A 22,450-nucleotide genomic window follows, 5' to 3' on the forward strand; every position below is an offset into this window, starting at 1 on the left:
AAAACTATGAGTTTGAAGATCCTTTTAGTATCTTCCAGCTCTTTTATTCCCTTATCTGCTAAGTCTTCTTCAACCTCGCTCAAAATTAAACATCAGAATCAAAGGCTGCGTAAATACTAAGATGCAAATTCGAACTAGGTATCTTGCTGAACAATTGAAGTCACTCAACTATGAAATGTACACAAAAGAAGCATTTCAGGGCATCAGAATGTATGTTAGCTATATATACTTAATTTTTGTAAAGGACGTAGCTTTTAAAGTTTTTATGCCCCACCTACGATAGAAGAGGGGCATTATGTTTTTTCGGTCTGTGCGTCCGTTCGTTCGTCTGTCCGTTCGTCCATCCGTCCGTCTGTCCCGCTTCAGGTTAAAGTTTTTGTTCAAGGTCGTTTTTGATGAACTTGAAGTCCAATCAACTTGAAATTTAGTACATATGTTCCCTATGATATGATCATTCTAATTTTAATGCCAAATTAGAGTTTTTACCCCCAATTTCACGGTCCACTGAAAATAGAAAATGATAGTGCGAGTTGGGCATCCGTGTACTATGGACACATTCTTGTTAAATATTAGATCCTTTCATTATGGTTGATATTTTGTTGACCCTATGAAATAAATGTATATTTGGCATATATTTGGAAGTAATTAGAACCTTATACTTAGAATATACATGTATTATTGAAAACGAAATTTTACACATGTGTGAAAATTCTTGGTTGATTTTGTGTTCAACTGCAATCTCGTTGATGTTAATCGTTCATTTCACATTGTTTCTATTTGGAGATTATACATTGAACATATATAAACAAAAAAAGACACAAGGTATTTTGGTACACTTGCTCGTGGCATTACTAAAAAGTATATAACATCATTATTGATATACCATTCAGTTTGCAGACAAATGAATATAATAAAACAAAAGATAACAAATGGATAACACAGGCCATGCAATTTATTGCACAATGAATTACAAAACGTGCGTTCATTTTTATTCACATACAAAAATCAATTATACATATAAAAATAACAGGTTTATTCAATTTTAATACTGTTTATACAGTAGGGAAACTCGCCCGCGTTGCAATTCCACATGTGTTGTTTTTGTTTCTGACCATATTGAAATATCCTTCCATTCCCCATGATGTTCCCCAGCTGAAATAGTCAAATAATATATTCATAGCAAGTTTCTGATCTTAACATCTGTCTTAATCAATAAATAGTTATGTAGGTTTAATTATCTGAAGATGTTTTTGAATATTAAAAAAAATATTTTAAGAGAACAGACGACTGAAAAAAGCTTCTGCTCTTTGGTCGGGTTGTTGTCTTTTTGACGCATTCCCAGTTTCCATTCTCAATTTAGATATTGACTATACCTAAATCGCAAATTTATTTGTAGACAGCCATGTTATTTTTTTTTTTTTTTTTTTTTTTTTTCTTAATCGTTTGAACTTTAATTCATAACCTTTAAGTAACGAGAACATATTTCGATTGGAGTTGATATTCCACCAATCACAGCATTTTCGAAGTATACAATTATATATATCTGTCATATATTTGAAATTGCCATTGCGTGTTAAAAAAAAACAGCAATCAACCAATGGTACATAGTACAAATGTTATAAGAAAAGGAAGGGGAAATATTTCTGCAGTGCTTTAACTTTCAAAAAAAAAGACCGATTATATGAAATGAAAAATGGTTGCAATAAAACAAATTAATAAATCTGATCTAACATTATCATTAACATATTCTTATATATATCAACCTGTTTTTAATAGTCCAGTAGTTTTCTCCCCCACTGGCTCCATATCCAACCGTCAGTACTGCGTGATCTAATTCCGTCGAACTGCAATCTTTATAGTTGTATATTCCACTTTTGTAATGCTGGAATTGCGTTCCAGTCGCATCAATTGCCACGGATATTGGCCCAACTGAAGCAACAGCCATTTGCAATTCTTCCTCGCTTTGTGCTGTTAGATCGACAAATCCAGTTATTGTGGCGCGTGAATTATCCCGATTGAATCTACAAAACCATTTCTGTAACAAGAAATGATTATAACAGGATGCTGTTACGAAGTCTCCCAAACGAAGCTCCCATAATTCGTAATTCCCAGGGTCGACTGACATTGGGCAACGTCCAGTGAAAATTGGTTTGGTCCAGTAAAGTTATATGCATTAGTGATGCCTGGGGACTAACCTTGTATATCATTCAAATCATCTTGGCATGACAAACCAGAATATATATGGTTTAGGGGTGGGGATCTCGACCATTTACAAGATACTAGAATATTGGGGGTGGGGAGGAACCCCTGGGGACTGACCCTATACGTCATTCAAATGTTCATTACATGACGAACAGGAATATATATGGTTTAGGGGTGGGGATCTCAACCATTTACAAGATATTAGAACATTGGGAGTGGGGGGAACCCATGGGGACTGACCGTATACGTCATTCAAATGTTCGAGACATGACAAATAGGAATATATATGGTTTAGGGGTGGGGATCTCAACCATTTACAAGATATTAGAACTTTCTCAAATGGCAGGGGGTCGGGATGACCCCTGGGGACTAACCCTGTATATCATTCAAACCATCTTAGCATGACAAACCAGAATATATATGGTTTAGGGGTGGGGATCTTGACCACTTACAAGATATTAGAACTTTCTTAAATGGCAGGGGGTGGGGGTGACCCCTGGGGACTAACCCTGTATTTCATTTGATGTGCTTTATCATGACAAACCAGAATATATATGGTTTAGGGGTGGGGATCTCGACCATTTACAGGATATTAGAACTTTCTCAAATGGCAGGGGGTCGGGATGACCCCTGGGGACTAACCCTGTATATCATTCAAACCATCTTAGCATGACAAACCAGAATATATATGGTTAAGGGGTGGGGATCTTGACCACTTACAAGATATTAGAACTTTCTTAAATGGCAGGGGGTGGGGTGACCCCTGGGGACTAACCCTGTATTACATTTGATGTGCTTTATCATGACAAACCAGAATATATATGGTTTAGGGGTGGGGATCTCGACCATTTACAAGATATTAGAACTTTCTCAAATGGCAGGGGGTCGGGATGACCCCTGGGGACTAACCCTGTATATCATTCAAACCATCTTAGCATAACAAACCAAAATATATATGGTTTAGGGGTGGGGATCTTGACCACTTACAAGATATTAGAACTTTCTTAAATGGCAGGGGGTGGGGTGGCCCCTGGGGACTAACCCTGTATTTCATTTAATGGGCTTTATCATTTAGAACATTTTCAATTAAAAAGATTGTGGCTATCACAAACGGTTTTCAATTTATAATCATTTGAAAATTTAAAAAAATAAAATCCCATAGGGTTCTATAGTAAAACCCTCTTTTCTTTTTGCCCCTCAAAGTACTCCTTTATAAACCCCATTGCACAAACAAAACCCTGATTGCACCACTAGACATGTTAGTCTAACATATTGTGAAACCCTAAGTTAATCTGACAAGCGGTTTTGGAGAACGGGTGCGGACAAGTTCAAATTTAAAAGCGGCGGAAGAGGAAGAAGAAGAAGAAGAAGAAGAATAATAATAATAATAAGAACTGAGCAAAAACAATAAGTCTTCCCAAACTTCGTTTGGGAGACTTAGTTAAAATAATATCAACTGCCATTAAATATCAATATCATAAAACAGTTCTTGTATTAAATGGTAGTTCTTACGAGTGTATACCAAGGTAGTTTTTTTTTTTCAATTTGCCAAAATATTTTGTAAATTTATAGTAAATTGAATATATGATCAAAATGTGTATTGATACCTGAATTAGGCATTACATGTAGAAAGTAATGCTAATCATAAAAGGAGATTTTAATTGTAAGTTATAGGTACATACAAAATTAAATGAATTGACATCCTATAAGATTAAGCTATGTTTTTTGTGGAAAATTTTATTAAGATAAAGGAACAAATTATTTCCGTAGTGCATATATATGTTAATCCTTGGATTAAGTTTTATCCGGTATTTATTTGAACCGATCCATCAGGTTTAAAACCATTTTGATAAGTACCTAAATTCTATAAACTTCCCTATGATTTTATGTATTCGTCCTCACTAAGTTTTATCGAAGAACTATTTTTCTTGCAAACATTGATTGTCCTTTAGGATAAATTATCCCAAAAAAACAATAGTTTCTCTGATCTGAAAATTTTGTAAGAATGTTTTTATGAAGAATGATGTTTTCTTTAAACTGTTCCAATCGTTTATATAATTCTTACACATGATGTATGTATTGTTTTGTTCTTATTTTCATCTAATGAAAGGCTAATTTAAAACCATAATTGGTTAAGGCCTTATATGTGAGCATGAAACAGTTTTATGTCTGATGAACATCTGGTGGTCAATGGATACAGGGGCAGATCCAGCCATTTTTAAATGAGTAGGGTTCCCAACCCAGGATAAAAGGGAGTTTCAAATATATGTCCCCATTCAAATGCATTGATCGTCCCACAAAAGGGGGGTTCCAACCCCCGGAACCCCCCCCCCCCCCCCCCCCCTTTGGATCCGCCACTGGGATATTTGATTTAAGCTTTAAAGTAAGTGTGTTTTTTTACAAGTGCAATTCCCTGAGTATGTGGATACTGCATAACAATTTTCGGATAATACTGTGTGTTTTGTTTTTGGTTTTATGTTTTAAACATTGTGTTCCTATCTATGATTTTAAATGAAGACGTCACGTCAAACCTTATCTTATTAATTTAATTCAGTAACAGTATCAAAATCTTACGTGGTCTCTGTATGGATAAGACTCTTCAGAATCTATTCCACTGTTATTTTTGATGTACTGAAATGCATCATCGATCCATCCACCAAGACAACTACCACCTTCACCTATTAAAACAATAACATGTAGTTGTAACTGTCACTTAAAAAATTCAACTTTCCTAGTCGTCTTTTTGAGTAAAAGAGGGGTGAAAGATACCAATAGGCTATTCAAACTCATTAGTCGAAAACAAACTGAAAATGCCATAACAACAGTTTACTAAGTGCAACATAGAAAACCAAAGACTGAGCAACACAAACCCCACCAAAACGCGGAATGATCTCGGGCTTTCCGGAAGTTTGAGTGTCCCTTTGTTATCTTTTGCATTCATTTATCTGTTTTATGTTGAGGTTTTTCATATATCAACATGTAGGGTAAAAAATGGATCAGTTTTGCTTTTAATTAAAGTTATGATCATATAGAATAAGAACATATAAGATACTATACCTATACAATCAAGAATGTTCTGTTCAGAGAGTGATACTAAAGTGTTTGTCTTCTTGAACCATTGGCCCTCTACTGATCCAACTGCTGAAAATGCCCAACATGATCCACAGCTTTTCTATAAAAACAAAGAATAACATGAGTGTTAAGTTCAAAGAAACATGTACTGAATCCCGATCATTAACAACTAACAACTAGTATAAATTGATATGACACTTATCTATTAGAATTAATACGTTGAAAATTATATTAACCAGTTGTAAAAAAAAGTGCAATGACTTACAAAAAATCAGTCAAGTAATAGCAGTGTAATCAAAGATTTATAGTTTATTCGGAAACAAATAATATACAGTCATGCAGTGTTTCCGCACGGAACCCGACGAAATGGTTATATGCTGTGTGGAAACTAGAACATTGATGGTATCAAATTGTTATAGAGAGTTGACTCATTGGCAAGAATACTATGTTTTGTTTTATATGGTACCAAATGACAAGCTTCGGGCTAATGTTATGATTTATTAAAACTTAGTCAGGTTCGTTATCACGCTACCTATACTACCCTGTTTGAATGGTTTTACACTAGTCATTGTTGGGGCCCTTTATAGCTTGCTGTTTGGTGTGAGCCAAGGCTCTGTGTTGAAGACCGTACTTTGACCTATAATGGTTTACTTTTACAAATCGTGATTGGATGGAGAGTTGTCTCATTGGCACTCATACCACATCTTCTTATATCTACTTTACTGTTATCAACTGAAGTGCAAACTAACATATACACTGTATGAACAAATACAAAAATAAGGAGATGTGACATATATCCACCAAAGTTAAAACGAAGTGGATGTAAGTAATTAGGTCAACCAACAAAAAAGCTGGATCGACATGCACATGTCTATAAAATATATCAGGATTTAAGTCCCCCCGAGTGTAAGAATTAATCGGAATTTAGGAACCAATACCTTATTCACTTTTGTAACAACACATTATTGCATGACCATTCACATGCATTCACTAGGTTTATTGCCCAGGACAAGCTAACATCATAAACTCGCTTGGAAAATTATAAATAATGCAAACCTGATTTTTAACTTTAGTCACGTAGCCCTTTGTTCTCCAGTCTACAGTAAGTGGTAGACTGTTAACTGTAAGATCATCTGGTGCTATAAAACTGTTACCATCTCGTCGTGTATTATGCATTCTGAATCCATTCATTACTGATACAAACTCCTTGTTTGTCTGTAGATAAAATTATGCGAATTGTCATTTGATAATTTGATTGATAAGTATTTTAAAGTACATCAAAGCAATATATATGAGTGTTATAATAAAACTATACATAGTGTCAATATTGCATTTTGTAACATGTCGAGCATTAATTTGAATAAAAACGATAATTACTTGATTGTAAATAAATGTGGAATCGGATGTTAAGTACAATAAGTAAATAAACTCTTTTATTTATTAACATAATTTATTTAATTTTATAATTCTTGTTTTAGAAAATATTTATTCACAATTTTTGGATTAAGTTCACAAATGATGACCATATACCAGAAAGTTAGCTTATGAAGAAACAATATCTGATCAATTTATAAATATTTATAATATCGTTGACGCTATTTACCATATCAGAGTATTCATTTTCGCCAAGAATATATGTGTAAAGTCCTTTATCGGCATCACGGTTGTGTTTTCTTATGTATCTTAGGTTACTCTCCCATACTATACGTCTGAATAAGAAACAATAAACTTAAGACAAATATAACAGTGATATACTGTGTTTTATGAAATAAAATTTCTACCTCTCAAAATAACATCAAATACCTTAAATAGACCTTATTGCTATTTATTCCAATCTGAATAAGTTATAAAATTAAACAACTTTTTAAGACGTCACAATCCAGTTGAAGCTAATTGGGACCCTATTCAAACATTGTATTATGCAAAAAACTTTTCAAAGAGTCATGTTTTGACCATTGATTTGTCTTTTAAAAAAGCTGGTTCATAAACAATCTTAATTTCAAAATGTTACTTTTCTAAAAAAAATTCTTCCCTCGTTTAATCATTGATGACCTTTGTTTTTGCGACACTTGACCCCAACAGGATTGATTGGTGATTTCTTTACGCCGCATCAGCACAAAAAGGCTATATCGCGGTGACCACCCTACCAGGAAATAATCTAAGTAACTAGTTGTTTTTTTTTGTTTTTTTTTTTATCGCACTAAATACCGATAAGGTGTATGGAGATACAATCATATGTTTACGCAATATTATTAAATTGGATGCAAAGTATTGATAAAGAAACTATCATTGGAAAGATGAAATATAACTTTATAATAGTTGAACGGCGTAAGATATCACATTGAACATGCCTTACTCAATTGATGATAACACAATTTGGATAGGGTTTTATTTAAAAAGTAAGTTCAAAAATTATTGTTTTTGTCATTTACAAAAAAGATAATGTATTAATAATTCACCCATTTCATTGTTATTTGTAGTTAATATACTTTAAAGGATGAAATCTATACAATCAGTTAATGACAAACAACATTTAGTGAAATTAGTTACATATATAATACAGTTATGAAAATAATTCTAAACTTGAGAAATGTATCTCCTTCATACTCCGTATCGATCTGATAAGTTAAGCCCTTTTCAGCTTATTTGTATAGTTTGTTCTTTTGTTGTACTGTTACATTACTGTCCCAGGTTAGGGGCGGGTTGGCACCTTCACACTAGTTTAACCCCGCCACATTCTGTTTGTGCCTGTCCTAAGTCAGGAGCCTGTAATTCAGTGCTTGTCGTTTGTTGCTGGATATTTTGCGTTCATTATTTTATACATAAATCAGGCAGTTAGTTTTTTCGTTTGAAATGTTTTACATTTCGGGGCTATATATAGCTGACTATGCAGTATGGGTTTTGCTCATTGTTGAAGGTCGTACGGTGACCGATAGTTGTTAATATCTATGTCATATGGTCTCTTGTGAAGAGTTGTCTCATTGGCAATCATACCACATCTTCTTATTTTTATATGTATAGCTCTGATCCCTTATATTGTTTTTGGAGGGTTTGTTTTGTTTTTGGTTTCATCAGACTTTTAACGTTTGCATTTCTAGATTAGGATTTTCAAATATGTTGGCTTTTATCATCGCTTAGTAGACATAAATGGTCGACAAGCGCATATGGTGCAGTAACATTTGTACCATTGATATTATCAATTGCTCAATACTGGTAAGTTCCTCGCGATATTTCAAGCCAACCATCTTGTTCCTCGGTACTGGCATGAAAATGTTTGAAACTTTTTGTTATAAATTTGTCGGATTATATTAAATTTTGGAATGTATCTTTTTCGTGCATAGCTCTGATTTCTTGGACAGCTTTGGCTTTACTTTCTAACATCTTTGCTTTATCAAAGCGTCAACGTTTGTATAAGGGTGTGTGTTTATAAATATGTTGGCCTCTGTCAACATTGAAGTGACATTAATTGCGGAAATGCTTTTTGGTGGAGTAAAATTGTTACCGCTAAAGTTGATACGAACAAAACCTCGCCTTATTTGAAACGTATTAACATTTTAAGCGAATTTCGCAAATGTATATCTATGGCACACTTGTATGTATGTAAAGAATTGCAATTCATTACAGAATGTAGTACTTAATAACATAAAATAGGTAACGAATAATGATTTTCAAATGATATGTATAGAGCTATATGAATTAGAAAGTCGGTGTAAAATTAATTAATTTACATTTACGTAACTTATCAACTATTCTACACGTTCTAGAAGCATAGTTCGTTGATTTTTTAAAGACTAAACAAACACAATTTTTATCGTTTAAACGAGACAAGGGAATTACCTCTTCTGATGTTCCGAATGACTATACGTTTTCTTGTACGTCAATTTAAATTCCTCCCATTGATTGTCAAGCTCAGGTGTGATCAGAGAAGACGCCAGAGCTGCAACGCCGATTGCTACTAATATAAACAAACGAAACATCTACAAAATAAAACAAAATATGTATATCCTACTAATATGAGAGAAAATTCTTGGATTAAGGTTCTGATTAATTTCAAAGGACCATTTACTTGCTACTGCTTAAATAATTTGAGTTTGTAACCTTTAAATAAGAATCCATTAAAACAATTTCAAATATTCTTATTTTGAAAATTATCTCACAAGATTTAAGGAGTACGATTTTTTCGACAATAAAGAATAACCGAATTAAAACCTGAAACATTTTATAATTGAGTGTATTATTTCCTAAACTTATAATTGTGTTGCTATATGATGTTTGTTCGGAAGAATGGCAGCCATAACTACAATGTTGCGTGTAAAAGGGTATGATTTCTATGCCTGTTGATAAAGTGATTAGTCTAATATCTAAGTAGAACAAAACTTGAAAAACAATTTAATAATTGAAACATCAATAATGATATAAATCTAAGGTTACTACGAATAAAAAAAAAACGACATTTCAGTCAAATTTCAATATGTCTTTAATCTAATTTTTTTTTTAAATTTGAACAATTTTAGAACATACACATGATATGCTTACCTTCGTACTAAAGATAAACTGGTTTGTCAGATCTAGTTCGACGTCTGTTTATACTACATGTATACAATATGAAGTGTTACCAACGGCGTTTAATATAGTTGTAACATTGAAATGATAAAAAGTGCAACATACATGTACATGTATATGTTTCGTGAGACAAAGTTGTTAAGATTGGTCAAGGCTTGTTTACTTAGATATCAAACATCAAATAATATTAAGTATTAGGTTAGTAAGGCTATGTTGCTTAAGGGCATATGATACACTAACAAAGAAGATAATGACGTTGTTAACGTAAAATGCTATTTTTCGCAACGTCAAACTGTTACAAATCGGGAAAATATGCATTTTTCAACTGATTTTAACCATCAGCTCGAAAACGAGCACAGGAATTTTTAAAAGTATATTTTGCTTGGTTATGAGTGGATTTTATTTGTATCAATTTTTATCACTAAATCACCGATGATTTTTTTTTTTCAATTAGATAAATATACAGTAAAAAGTCTACAATATTTAATATAAATTAGTTTATCCAAAGAGTGTTACACACACTTGAAGCATTCTTATGTATAGAATATATTCCAAATGCTTTTACAAAAATCCGTTAGCGTTTGATTATCATTCAAAACAAAAAAGTTAGATGAATCTGTCCAAAGGAAAGTTATGTCCAAGAAACCAAAATTTTGAACAAATGTCTCAAATTTTGATCGCATCTATCTCTTAAAGTAGCTGCTTTATTTTTAAAAAATAAAATGCATTGGAGTTTTGTACATCTGGGGAATGCTATGCCTTAAAACTGGTACAGATGCAGAGGTTTGTAAGTTTTGTGGTGTAAATACAGTCATTTAAGCAAAAGGGTCCACATGAACCTTAAAGAGTTTCTTTTTTTTTTTTTTTTTGTGTTATTGAAACACCATATTGAGACCCCTTCGTATAATAGATTTTACTTTAAAATGCATTGTAAGAAGCTTACACCGTCCAACGTTAAATGAAACAATGTATTTGATCATCAAATTGACAATACAATGAAATAACATTAAAGGTACCCATTTCAATGCACCAGATGCGCATATCGACAATTAATGTCTCTTTGGTGCTGAACGAAGCAAACATATTCAAAAATCTAAAACTGTTGAGGAGCTGATAAAACCAAAAAGGACCAAACCCGGACAAGGGATCAGAATTATGCGCCAGGAAGATAATTTCGTAATTCCAAATGATTTCCAAAATTTTATAACAGCAATACCTAGATGATACCCTCGATGACTTACAATCCATCAGCAGAGAAACATCACAAGTCAGAATTTGAATTTAATAATAAATCTTAAAGAAATTATGGATTTTAAGTAACTAAAAAATAGACAACAAATAACTGTGCAAGAACAATCATGTTTATCTAATTTGTGCACTAGATATGTGGTGAATGAGTTGTGTCGGTGACCGCCGCGGAAGTGTAGAGAATGCATGACCAATTTGGAATGATAGGCGTGGCAAAAAGCAATTAAAGGTCAGTGTATAAATATCACATAAAAATGTACAGTCGACGCATTTGACCTGCTCAATAGAACAAATGCAGTATAAAAAGTAAGAAAGGGTAAGAACAATTGAAGTCTTGTTCTGGCAGTTGTTGACCCTTAACACATGCAAAATATACATACCAACGTTTCTTTTGTGAAAGCCTGAGGGAGTTTCTTACCGGTGAAATACTGGTATAAGGTACATTTGTAGTTTATGCATTTAAGAAAGCATCAACAATGTCCATTGTAAGCAGTATACGAATACATTCCTCTTAAGTCGTTCTAAGTTGATATAAACGCATGATACGGTTGGTGATTTTAGCTCATGAATTGTATTGATGAAATGGGCTAGGTATAAGACTAACCAAATTGTTCGCCATTGAAATAAGTAAGCATTAGGGTGCAACACAACAGAAAAGTATTATATAGAATTTTGATATACTAGTATACACTTCTCAAATCTGGAGTTATCAGTAAAGTCGTATCAATGGTATAATATTTGTATTCATCTGTGCGTTTACGTGTGCTTTAATTCTATCAGATGCTTTTGATAACCATCTTGGTGTAATACAAGGCAAGTCCTTATCTCCCTTACTTTTCTTATTCGTCGTAAATGATATTATTCAAGATATTTCCACTGATGTAGACGATGATGTCGTATCTTTGAATGGACTTCTAATTTGTATGAATCTATTTGCAGACGATACCGTTTTATTTAGAAAAATACCGACTGTGATAATAATGAACTACAAGTTATTAATTCATATGTGTACCTTGTTGTATTATTACACGACAACGGAAAGTTTTTGCATCGCCAAAAACAACAAGGATGTAGAGCCATGTTATCTCTAAAGAACTCTACTAAACAATTCTGTGTTTCCACAGCAGCACAGTTGTTTCTTTTTGATAGTATGGTTGGATCCGTATTTGGCTATTCATAAAAAATATGAGATTTCCATCGTGCTAGATCTAACTTGTACATAACCATTTTTGTAGATTTTTATTAAAATTAGGTAAAAACTGTTTCAAGCATGTCACCTCATCAGGCAGAGCTTCATTTGACTACTTGTAGATGCTTTCTTTATTTCTTTTTTTTTTTGTATAAGTGAGATCTATTGTAGTAATACCTTAGTATAAACATATGATACCAATTTCAGGGAACATGGCACGAGTTTATTATAGGATTAATCGCCTTTTTAAAGGAATTTATTGGTGTATAAACTCGACAAATTCACTCACAAACAAACGAAAAAGGACTTTTATGATATGTTTGTGGGTGACTTTGTACCAGTTTATACACCAATAAATTCCTTTAAGAATACGTTTAATCCTTATAATTCTTTAAAATTGGACTTAAGGAATTTAATTTTCCCTTTCATAACCTCGAGCTCTATCACACGTAAGTTGTATATTTGTGTCATTGAATTGGCCTGGCGCATGAAAATATTGTTTAAGTTAACGCAATAAAATGTTCTCCATGAAATTTGCTATCTGAAAAAAATAAACTACAAAAATAGCTTATTATCATTCCAATGAATGTTTTGTGTTTATTATTTAATTTAACGATGAACGCGAAGTGAAAATAAATATTTTTAACGTCGAGCCGGTTTGTGTTATTATCGCCGCCATCTTGTTTACAATGGTTACAGAAAGAGGTTCGGTCAACGTCGTCAATCGGAAAATAAATAACGTCAAGAGCCACTACCGGAAGCCCTCTCGACCAATCATATAAACGTATTCCCAAATATTCAAATCATATAAGAATTATAAAACATTATTTTGTTTAATGCGGATTTCATGCGGGACCAGCGTATCTGGATAAATCCGGTTTAGATATGTTCAATTCTAAACATAAGAAAGGCTATAAACATATTTAAAAATACGATTGTGTTCAATTCCGGTTATGTCGGCTTTCAAACGGTAGAGACTCTCAAATCCCTTTCCTCAGCAACCACAGAACGCAATGGATTAACCCAAGACATGCAGAGTACACTATACGTTATCAACCATAAATTTGATCATTCCTCCTCTAATAGTATGTGCATTTAACGTAGACTAACAACTACAAATTTGTACCTGCCTAAATGTTTAACCTTGTTAGATTGCAAGTAACTTAGGTACAGTCTGTATAATGTTTTATAATTGGTTCGTTCATGGAACGTTTTCTAGTTCACAATAAGTAAACAAAACAGCCTGCTTTATCATAATTTTATTTCTTTGTTGTATTATGAACATACAAAAATGTGACTTTCGGATCCTTTTTAAGATTACACTATTTATTGCTGTTCGAAACAAAATGCACTGCTATTCTCCAATATGATATATGTCGTTGTGCGCTGTAGTATCTAGTCTTCTATACTTTAGGATAACTGGCTTGGGTTGCAATTCCACACATGTTTTCTTTATTTCTTGACATTTCAAAATATCCTTTCATACCCCAGGTTGTTCCCCAACTGTAAGGTATAAAATAACATAAAATCAATGATGGCCTAAACATAAATGTAAATGACAAAAACTTTCGAAAACAGCAAAATATAACTTTAGAAAAAACTTCAACATAGACAGCTTTTAAAACCAGTCAAAAGTTTCAATGTACCTAAAAAAATATACCTGGAAAAAAGATAAATAATATTTTCGTAAATAACAAAAAAGAGCTAGCTTTGTTTTCTCGAAATGAAATCATCATCGGCAAATACATGAATCATGTGACGTAAATGCTTTCTTAAAGAAACAAAACAAAAACTAGGAAAGAGAAACATATCATAAGAATTCCTATTATACAAAGGGAACATGTAAGGCACTACATAACTTATTACAAAGACATTTACAAATATATAGCAACGTACTGAAATCTTATTTATCTGTTACCTGTTTTTAACAATCCAGTAATCTTCACTTGAATCACTGGTACCATAACCTACAGCTAGAACTCCATGATCTAGTCTTGATGAGCTACATTGCTTTTCACTGTATACTCCAGTTTTATAATGTTGGAATGAAGGGTGACCAGCGTCCATAGCTACGGAAATGGGTCCAACTGTTGCAACCGCCATTTGTAATTCATCCTCGCTTCCTCTTTTGATGTCAACATATCCGGTATCTGTTGCACCTACGTCAGCTTTTTTGAATCGACAGAACAATCCTGTCTAAAAGTAACATGAAATAGTATTACGAGACAATGATACACTACCTACACTTGCAGCTACTTACTAAACCTTAGTTAATTCTTTTAAAAGTTCACTGTCTGATTAAAAATCAGCATAATTAGAAAGATGTTACATCATTCTATTTTCTGTATTTACATGAATTATGGCCGACATTTGGCGTTTTTAGCACATTTTTCCGATTTTTTTTACCGCCGCGTTCTTCTTCGTTTTTCTTTTCTTTTTTTTTTTCTTTTTTTTTTTTTTTTTGGAGCCACCTCAATATCCTAATTATGATTATCCTAGATTCCTAACTGTGAAATGTGTAATGTTGCAGTTGACCAAAGAATAAAAATTAATTGACAAAATGTCCCCAGAAAAAAATAAATAAACAATTAAACCAAATTAACTAAAAAATGAGCATGAAAAGGGAGATAAATAATATACCTTAACAATAAACCTTTAAAAAATATAATTATTGTCAAGTAACTTTCAATCAACGAGGACACATACAAATATATATAAGAACTAATATCATTTGACAGAAATTTACGATGAAGGAACAATAATGACTGAATCAATTTTTACCTTGGCTCTGTATGGATATGACTGCTCTGTATCAATTCCATCATTAACTTTAATGTATGTAAATCCATTGTCCATTAATCCTCCTTGACATCCCTTATTACCTGAAAACAATTGTCCAAAATATGTTTAAATACAAAAAAAGTACAATTTCTCTATAATTTTATGGTATTTGGCAAAACCTTTCGATATGTTGTGTCCTTGATGCTCTTCAGCTTAGTTATTCATTAGGCCTTTTTAACTTTTTTATTCGAGAGTCACTGATGAGTCTTTTGTAGACGAAACGCGCGTCTGGCGTACGACATTTTTTAGTTAAATTTAAAAAAACACATTTATAAGTCTGAAAATTTAATTATCGAGAGTTATATAATATCGTGATAATATCTATATTTATCTCCCGAAATGGTAGGGTTATAGAAAAAAATATTTCACTGATATGGTTTTAAAAAAAAGACAAAGTTACTAGAAGTTTTGTTAAAAATTACAATTCATAGATCATTTTTAACGAGGGGATAGCTGAGTCTGTAGTACATTTCGATAAGATGCCTCATATGTATTCTAGCTTCTATCTGAATTCCATGGTCTATTTACAACACACACACGGCTATTTTGATTGGGAAACATTTGATTTTTATATGTATGCAGCCTAACTTGAGCTATTTGGATGATTGATTGATCTTCGCTTAACATACATTGCCAAATGAAGCAATAGCATGACTACATTTATATTCAGGACGAAACAAAATAAAGTTATTATCACAATAGGCAGTTCTGACAATCAGACAATTACAAGGATTTGTAGGGTAACGAATTGTGACTTAACAGAACGCTGTCAGGCGACACATTAATAAAATAGCAAACCTTCTCTCGATGAGCAGTCAACTAAGTTCTGTTCAGAAAGTGATACGAGTTTCTGTGTTTTCTTGAACGTCTGGCCTTCTAGAGAACCAGTTGTTGAAAAAGCCCAACATGATCCACATTGTCCCTGTTGAAAAACAAAACAATCTTTAAATATCGTGTGAGAAGATAACAAACGCAAGAAAAATAATGTACTCAAAATATTCATGTGCATATAAAGACGAAGCTCACAGGACAAACAGTTTATAATAGGTACACAAGGTAAAGGTGGGGTAAAAATTGCTATCTTTTTAGTTTATCTGCGACGTTTTTTAGGTTTGTGTTACAAATTTCTTGTTTAATAGTTTAATTTTGCAGACAACTGTTCTTCTCACAAAAATATTTAACCCCACCACATTCATTATGTGCCTGTCCCAAGTCAGGAGCCGGTAGTTCAGTTGTTGTCGTTGGTTCATATCTGTCATATTTGTTTTTCGCATTTTTTTTTTATTATAAATTAGGCTGTTAGTTTTCTCAATTGAATTGTTTCATATTTTTTATGTAGGGGCCTTTTATAGCCGACTATAGGGTATGGATTTTTCTCATTGTTGCAGGCCGTACGGTTGTCTATAATTGCTTACATCCACTTCATTTGAACTTTGGTGGTTATACGTCTCATTGGAAATTATACCACATCTTATTTTTATATCGGTAAACTAGAAATCTAACTTTCCGTGAAAAGACTAGTTATTATCTTAAATACTTTTAAAAATTTTAAACAGTTCTAGTTATATTATCTCTGTTACTAGTTAGGCTAGTTAATATACAATTTATTTATCATGTTTATTTTCAATGTTGTTTTTTTAGTTTGAAGAACAACACAAACCTGGTTTTTGACCTCAGTAACGTAACCCTTGGTTCTCCAATCAACTGATGTAGGGACATCCTTCAATTCTACTCCAATTGGTGCCATGAATGTGTCTCCTTTCTTACTACCATTTGGCATAATATATCCATTCATTACTGATACAAATTCTTTGTGTGTCTGTAAAAATAGAAATATTAGTTAATGTTACAAATCAATAGTTTTTTTTTTCTGAAATTAGAATTAAACTCTTCGATTATCTTACCCACATATGATTTAAACAGTTGGGATTTTCATGGAGACATATAAATGCTTGTCACACATCTGGAGATTGCTCAAAACAGTACAAGCATATGTAACGCCAAAATCTAACATGTAGTTAAGCAAATTTAAATGTTTCACAAATGAATGATCGTTTTACACACAGTGGTACATTTATAGAGATACTGAACTTTGTATAACTTTAGGTCAATAACGTTTCTGACTAGTTTTCTGCAATTCGTACTGAAATTGAATGATTTATATCACTAGCCAACACTTGCCTTAAGCCAGAATATTTCATCCAACATGAAAAAAGACATTTTCGGTTATTGTGGTTTTCCGACTTTGTTGTTACTTAAGATAATTCAAGGTACTCTGAAGTCGAGATCTTTTAGTATTTCCTTTTTTCTGTTCACATCAAAATTAAAAATGTGGTATTATTAATGCCTTGTTTTCATAAGCACCACGAAAAACGTATATAACTTTAATGTTTCTACTTTCGTGTCTTTAATTTAAATGTTTTAAATGTTAATCCAAAAACAAACATTTAATATACAGTTTAATACTAACCATATCAGAATATTCATTTTCACCAAGAATATATGTATGAAGACCTTTGTCTGCATCCAGGTTGTGCTTTTGTATGTATCTCAAGTTGCTCTCCCAAATAAGACGCCTAAAATAAATCCGAAATGAGTTAAGGTATTGGTGAAAAAACTGTAACTGCAATTTCTTAAATTTGTAAAAAAGGAGATCTTGTATGATTGTCAATGAGAGAATACACCTGTGACCAAAGGATGAAAATGTTAACAACAATCGGTCGTGTGATATCATTCTTAACCACATTTTGCATTTTACTTTCAAATGTGGCCTTCAACACTGAGCAAATCCCTTAACACATACATGTAGATAGCGATAAAAGACCCGAGCATGAACAAATATTAAACAATTCAATAGAGAAAACCAGCTAGCGTGTTAATAACAAGCGAAAGACAGCAAGACTAATAAATAAAAATTGAGTTCAATAGCGCCAAAGGTTTTAATATTTCCTTTGGCATAATATTCTCTGCATACCTTTCCCTTTGGCTTAGTATCGCAATTTACTCATTTTATGTTTAGAATAAATTAAAGAATATTGACCTCATTAAGTGTTCCTGTTCGCCATATTGTTTGTTGTACAAGTCCTTGAAGCTCTCCCATTGTTCATCTAGTTCTGGTGTTACCAGTGTAGAGGCTAGGGCAGCTACAGCGACAGCGGCAATTATCATCAAACGGAACATCTGATGGTGAAATAAAAATAAAAACTAAATCAACTAAGTTATAAAAATTGTGATTTGGGGGAAAAGGGGAAGGGGGAGTTCAAGAAGGTGCTCATGTCCCAAATCCCGCTTTATTGTAAGAATTGCCTACTTCCAACTTTTGTTTATCCTTTTTCCTAGATTCGACTATTTGTACTCCCCCTAACCCTAACCCATACCCCTATTTATTTAACCCCTATATCCCACACCCCTATTTATTTAACCCCTATAACCCATACCCCTATTTATTTAACCCCTATAACCCACACCCCTATTTATTTAACCCCTATAACCCACACCCCTATTTATTTAACCCCTATAACCCACACCCCTATTTATTTAACCCCTATAACCCACATCCCAAAAACGTGTCATCTCCTTCAATTGTGTGTCACTAGCGATATACATCTTCTCCTGTCTGAATTCGTATCTCTAGATTACAACTAGTTTTTTTCACCACCGACATTCCTTAATAAGTACAATTTGATTGAAATTGGATTTTTACCTTTAATATATCTTGGTTGAATTTCGATAAGTACTTTTGTTTTTGGTTTATTCTAATGGCTATTACATTTTGTACTTGAAATAGAAATTAATGAGTTACGTTAATGTTAACTCGTAACATAGGTGTGGGTCTTCAAAAAAATATTCAACACTTCTTCAGAAAACAAAATGTTACTGCGGAAAAAAAGTAATATTACTTTGGTGGCTTTTAAAAACATATGAATATATTCTATATTTTCACTACTTTGACCGCTCATTTCCTTGTCTTTTTCGAGCATTATAATCAATATTATAAAAATGATAACTTACATGTATTTAAGAATTCATAATTTAATACGCGACCGAACAAAATTGATTCATAATGAATGTGCTACGCGCATTGGTGAATTTATTTGTTACTCGGTAATTTTTTTAATATTTTTCAATTAGTTTGTTTCTATAAGTGTTGCGTTGAAAAAAAAATTTAAAGCATGGGTTGTAACAAATTGAGAATAAAACCAAGACGAAAAATTGCTGAATTGCATTAAGAAATATTGTACACAGAAATTCAATGTATTAAAAATTTTCAGTCAAGCTAAACTAAACCTGAACCACTCACCTTGGTTGTTTAGAGACACAGTAATGTCAGATAACTTTGTTTATCTTTTTATATCATAGGCTATAGGTGATGAATCCCGAGGTATTCCACGTGGTTCAAAAATTCATATGATTAGTTAAATATGTCATAGATCATGGACATTTTTATATAATGTTTAAACAATGGTTTAGTTAGATGACAATTGATATTTTTTCGTTCAGAAGTAGATTATACTATCGTATAATGATTATTTGCTTTATCGAAAAATGCTTTTGCTTAAATTTTAGTATATTGATATTATAACACTATACAAATGTAAATAATAACTGATTTTCAGTAAGAGAGAAACAGCATTCTACAATAATCTTTCAGTAGGCATCTCGAGTATTGTCTTTTTTTTAGTGAAATAGCTCTTCGGTCGGGTTGTTGTCTCTTTGACACATTCCCCGTTTCCATTCTCAATTTTATTTTAAAAAACAGAGTGGGGAAATATTTGTCAACAACTTAAAAGTCACTTTTGGTTTAAACAAATCGAAACTATTGTATGCATTCTACTTTCATCTACGTAGTACATTTTTGATATATTAATGTATTCAAGCATCATTCAAATTATTAGACATACAATTTTTACAACAGATGTCAGAATAGTTTTCCCTGCGTCAACTGGGTGCGTTATTAAAAGACAGCTATGATTTTTCACCGAATTTTACATGGAAAGATTAACACAACCGGTGCAATTGTGTAATAGGAACTTCTTGCCCTTCTGGAGCACCTGATACCTCACCTAGTTTTGTTTTTCATTAGTTTTAAGGGTTGTATTCTGTGATCATTTTTTATATTTGTTAATGCCTGAATTTTTCATTGGTAACGTTCTTGTCTATCCCTTGTCCTGGCAAATCATGTATTTATTTCAAACTTTCACATTCCGATAGATTTTAGGTAACCATTGGTTTATGAACTAGGTAATGTCTTAGAGTTACACAAGAGGCAATACTTTTCTGATTATGTATGATGTTTATGAGGGTCTGGATGGGGGGCTTTCATTTCTGTATTCTTTAAATTTTTTTTATGCCATTTTTCTCTATTCTTCATTTTTCCCCAATTATTCTCTATTTTTTATATTTCATCACCCCATTATTCCCTATTCTTAATTTTTGGGTCTATTTTTCTCTATTCTTTTTTTTTCTATTCTGTAAACCCCATCCAGACCCTTGTTAATCACTGAAAGAAAATTATCAACGTTAGTATATATGAGTACGCAGCGGATGTCACTAGTGGAGAAGGCAATGCTGATTCTTCCGAAGCACCTGAGTTCAACCCCGGATTTTAATTGGGCTCGTGTTACTCTATCTAACCCCGAATTTTGGTTGGGCTCGTGCTTCTCTATCTAACCCCGGATTTTAATTGGGGTCGTGTTACTCTATCTAACACCGGAATTTGATTGGGCTCATGTTACTCTATCTAATCCCGGGATTTAATTGGGCTCATGTAACTCTATCTAACCCCTGATTTTGGTTGGGCTCGTGCTACTCTATCTAACCCCGGATTTTGATTGGGCTCGTGTTATTCTATCTAACCCCGGATTTTGATTCGGCTTGTGTGACTCTATCTAAACCCGGATTTTGATTTGGCTCCAGTTACTCTATCTAACCCCTGATTTTAATTTGGATCGTGTTATTCTATCTAACCCCGGATTTTGATTGGGCTCGTGTTATTCTATCTAAGCCCGGATTTTTGTTGGGCTATTGTTACTCTATCTAACCCCGGATTTTGATTTGGCTCATGTTACTCAATCTAACTCCGGATTTTGATTGGGCTCGTGTTACTCTATCTAACCCCTGATTTTGGTTGGGTTATTGTTTCTCTATCTAAACCCGGATTTTGATTGGGCTCGTGTTACTCTGTCTAACCCCGGATTTTTGTTGGGCTCGTGTCACTCTATCTAACTCCGGATTTTGATTGGGCTCGGGTTACTCTATCTTACCCCGGATTTTTAATTGGGGTCGTGTTACTCTTTCTAACCCCTGATTTTGATTGGGCTCATGTTACTCTATCTAACCCCTGATTTTGGTTGGGCTATTGTTTCTCTATTTAACCCCGGATTTTGGTTGGGCTATTGTTACTCTATCTAACTCCGGATTTTTGTTGGACTCGTGTTACTCTATCTAACCCCTGATGTTGGTTGGGCTATTGTTTCTCTATCTAACCCCTGATTTTGGTTGGGCTCGTGTTACTCTATCTAACCCCTGATTTTGGTTGGGCTATTGTTTCTCTATCTAACCCCGGATTTTGGTTTGGCTATTGTTACTCTATCTAACTCCGGATTTTTGTTGGGCTCGTGTTACTCTTATCTAACCCCTGATGTTGGTTGGGCTATTGTTTCTCTATTTAACCCCTGATTTGGTTGGGCTCGTGTTACTCTATCTAACCCCTGATTTTGGTTGGGCTATTGTTTCTCTATCTAACCCCTGATTTTTGTTGGGCTATTGTTTCTCTATCTAACCCCTGTTTTTGTTGGGCTATTGTTTCTCTATCTAACCCCTGATTTTGGTTGAGCTATTGTTACTCTATCTAACCCCATTATTCCCTATTCTTAATTTTTGGGTCTATTTTTCTCTATCCTTTTTTTTTATTATTCTGTAAACCCCATCCAGACCCTCGTTTATCACTGAAAGAAACTTATCGGATTTTGATTGGGCTCGTGTTATTCTATCTAACCCCGGATTTTGATTTGGCTTGTGTGACTCTATCTAAACCCGGATTTTGATTTGGCTCTGGTTACTATTTCTAACCCCTTATTTTAATTGTGCTCGTTTTATTCTATCTAACCCCGGATTTTGATTGGGCTCGTGTTACTCTATCTAAGCCCGGATTTTTGTTGGGCTCATGTTACTCTATCTAACCCCGAATTTTGATTGGGCTCATGTTACACTATCTAACTCCGGATTTTGATTGGGCTAGTTTTACTCTATCTAACCCCTGATTTTGGTTGGGCTATTGTTTCTCTATCTTACCCCGGTTTTTGATTGGGCTAGTGTTACTCTATCTAAGCCCGG

The 22,450-nt window shown here is 33.3% G+C and overlaps 2 protein-coding genes across 2 annotated transcripts; both read right to left on the reverse strand.

The window, feature by feature from the left end:
- Window positions 1-981: 981 nt before the first annotated feature.
- LOC127721785 (procathepsin L-like) lies at window positions 982-9,251 on the reverse strand. The gene is made up of 7 exons (XM_052228581.1): window positions 9,112-9,251; window positions 6,878-6,983; window positions 6,331-6,489; window positions 5,260-5,374; window positions 4,777-4,880; window positions 1,764-2,035; window positions 982-1,152 (listed from the first exon to the last, which is right to left on the reverse strand). The coding sequence occupies exons 1-7, from the start codon at window positions 9,249-9,251 to the stop codon at window positions 1,053-1,055; spliced, it is 996 nt and encodes a 331-aa protein (XP_052084541.1). The 3' UTR covers window positions 982-1,052.
- Window positions 9,252-13,517: 4,266 nt separating this feature from the next.
- On the reverse strand, window positions 13,518-18,295 carry LOC127721780 (procathepsin L-like). The gene is made up of 7 exons (XM_052228574.1): window positions 18,156-18,295; window positions 17,586-17,691; window positions 16,776-16,934; window positions 15,914-16,037; window positions 15,056-15,156; window positions 14,193-14,470; window positions 13,518-13,777 (listed from the first exon to the last, which is right to left on the reverse strand). The coding sequence occupies exons 1-7, from the start codon at window positions 18,293-18,295 to the stop codon at window positions 13,678-13,680; spliced, it is 1,008 nt and encodes a 335-aa protein (XP_052084534.1). The 3' UTR covers window positions 13,518-13,677.
- Window positions 18,296-22,450: the final 4,155 nt, after the last annotated feature.

This window comes from Mytilus californianus, unplaced genomic scaffold, assembly GCF_021869535.1.
Source record: "Mytilus californianus isolate M0D057914Y unplaced genomic scaffold, xbMytCali1.0.p SCAF_12, whole genome shotgun sequence".
NCBI classification, from domain to species: Eukaryota; Metazoa; Mollusca; class Bivalvia; order Mytilida; family Mytilidae; genus Mytilus; species Mytilus californianus.

Bases quoted from the DNA above. Each gene is read 5' to 3' on its own strand.
- LOC127721785 (XM_052228581.1), bottom strand. From the start codon at position 9,251: ATGTTTCGTTTGTTTATATTAGTAGCAATCGGCGTTGCAGCTCTGGCG. The intron at 5,375-6,330 runs GTTTGCATTATT...TTGTTTTTATAG, and splicing joins TGACTAAAGTTAAAAATCAG to AAAAGCTGTGGATCATGTTG. The intron at 2,036-4,776 runs GTAAGATTTTGA...TTCTTGTTACAG, and splicing joins CTTATCCATACAGAGACCAC to AAATGGTTTTGTAGATTCAA.
- LOC127721780 (XM_052228574.1), bottom strand. From the start codon at position 18,295: ATGTTCCGTTTGATGATAATTGCCGCTGTCGCTGTAGCTGCCCTAGCC. The intron at 16,038-16,775 runs GTTTGTGTTGTT...GTTTTTCAACAG, and splicing joins TTACTGAGGTCAAAAACCAG to GGACAATGTGGATCATGTTG. The intron at 15,157-15,913 runs GTTTGCTATTTT...AATTGTTTTCAG, and splicing joins TGACTGCTCATCGAGAGAAG to GTAATAAGGGATGTCAAGGA.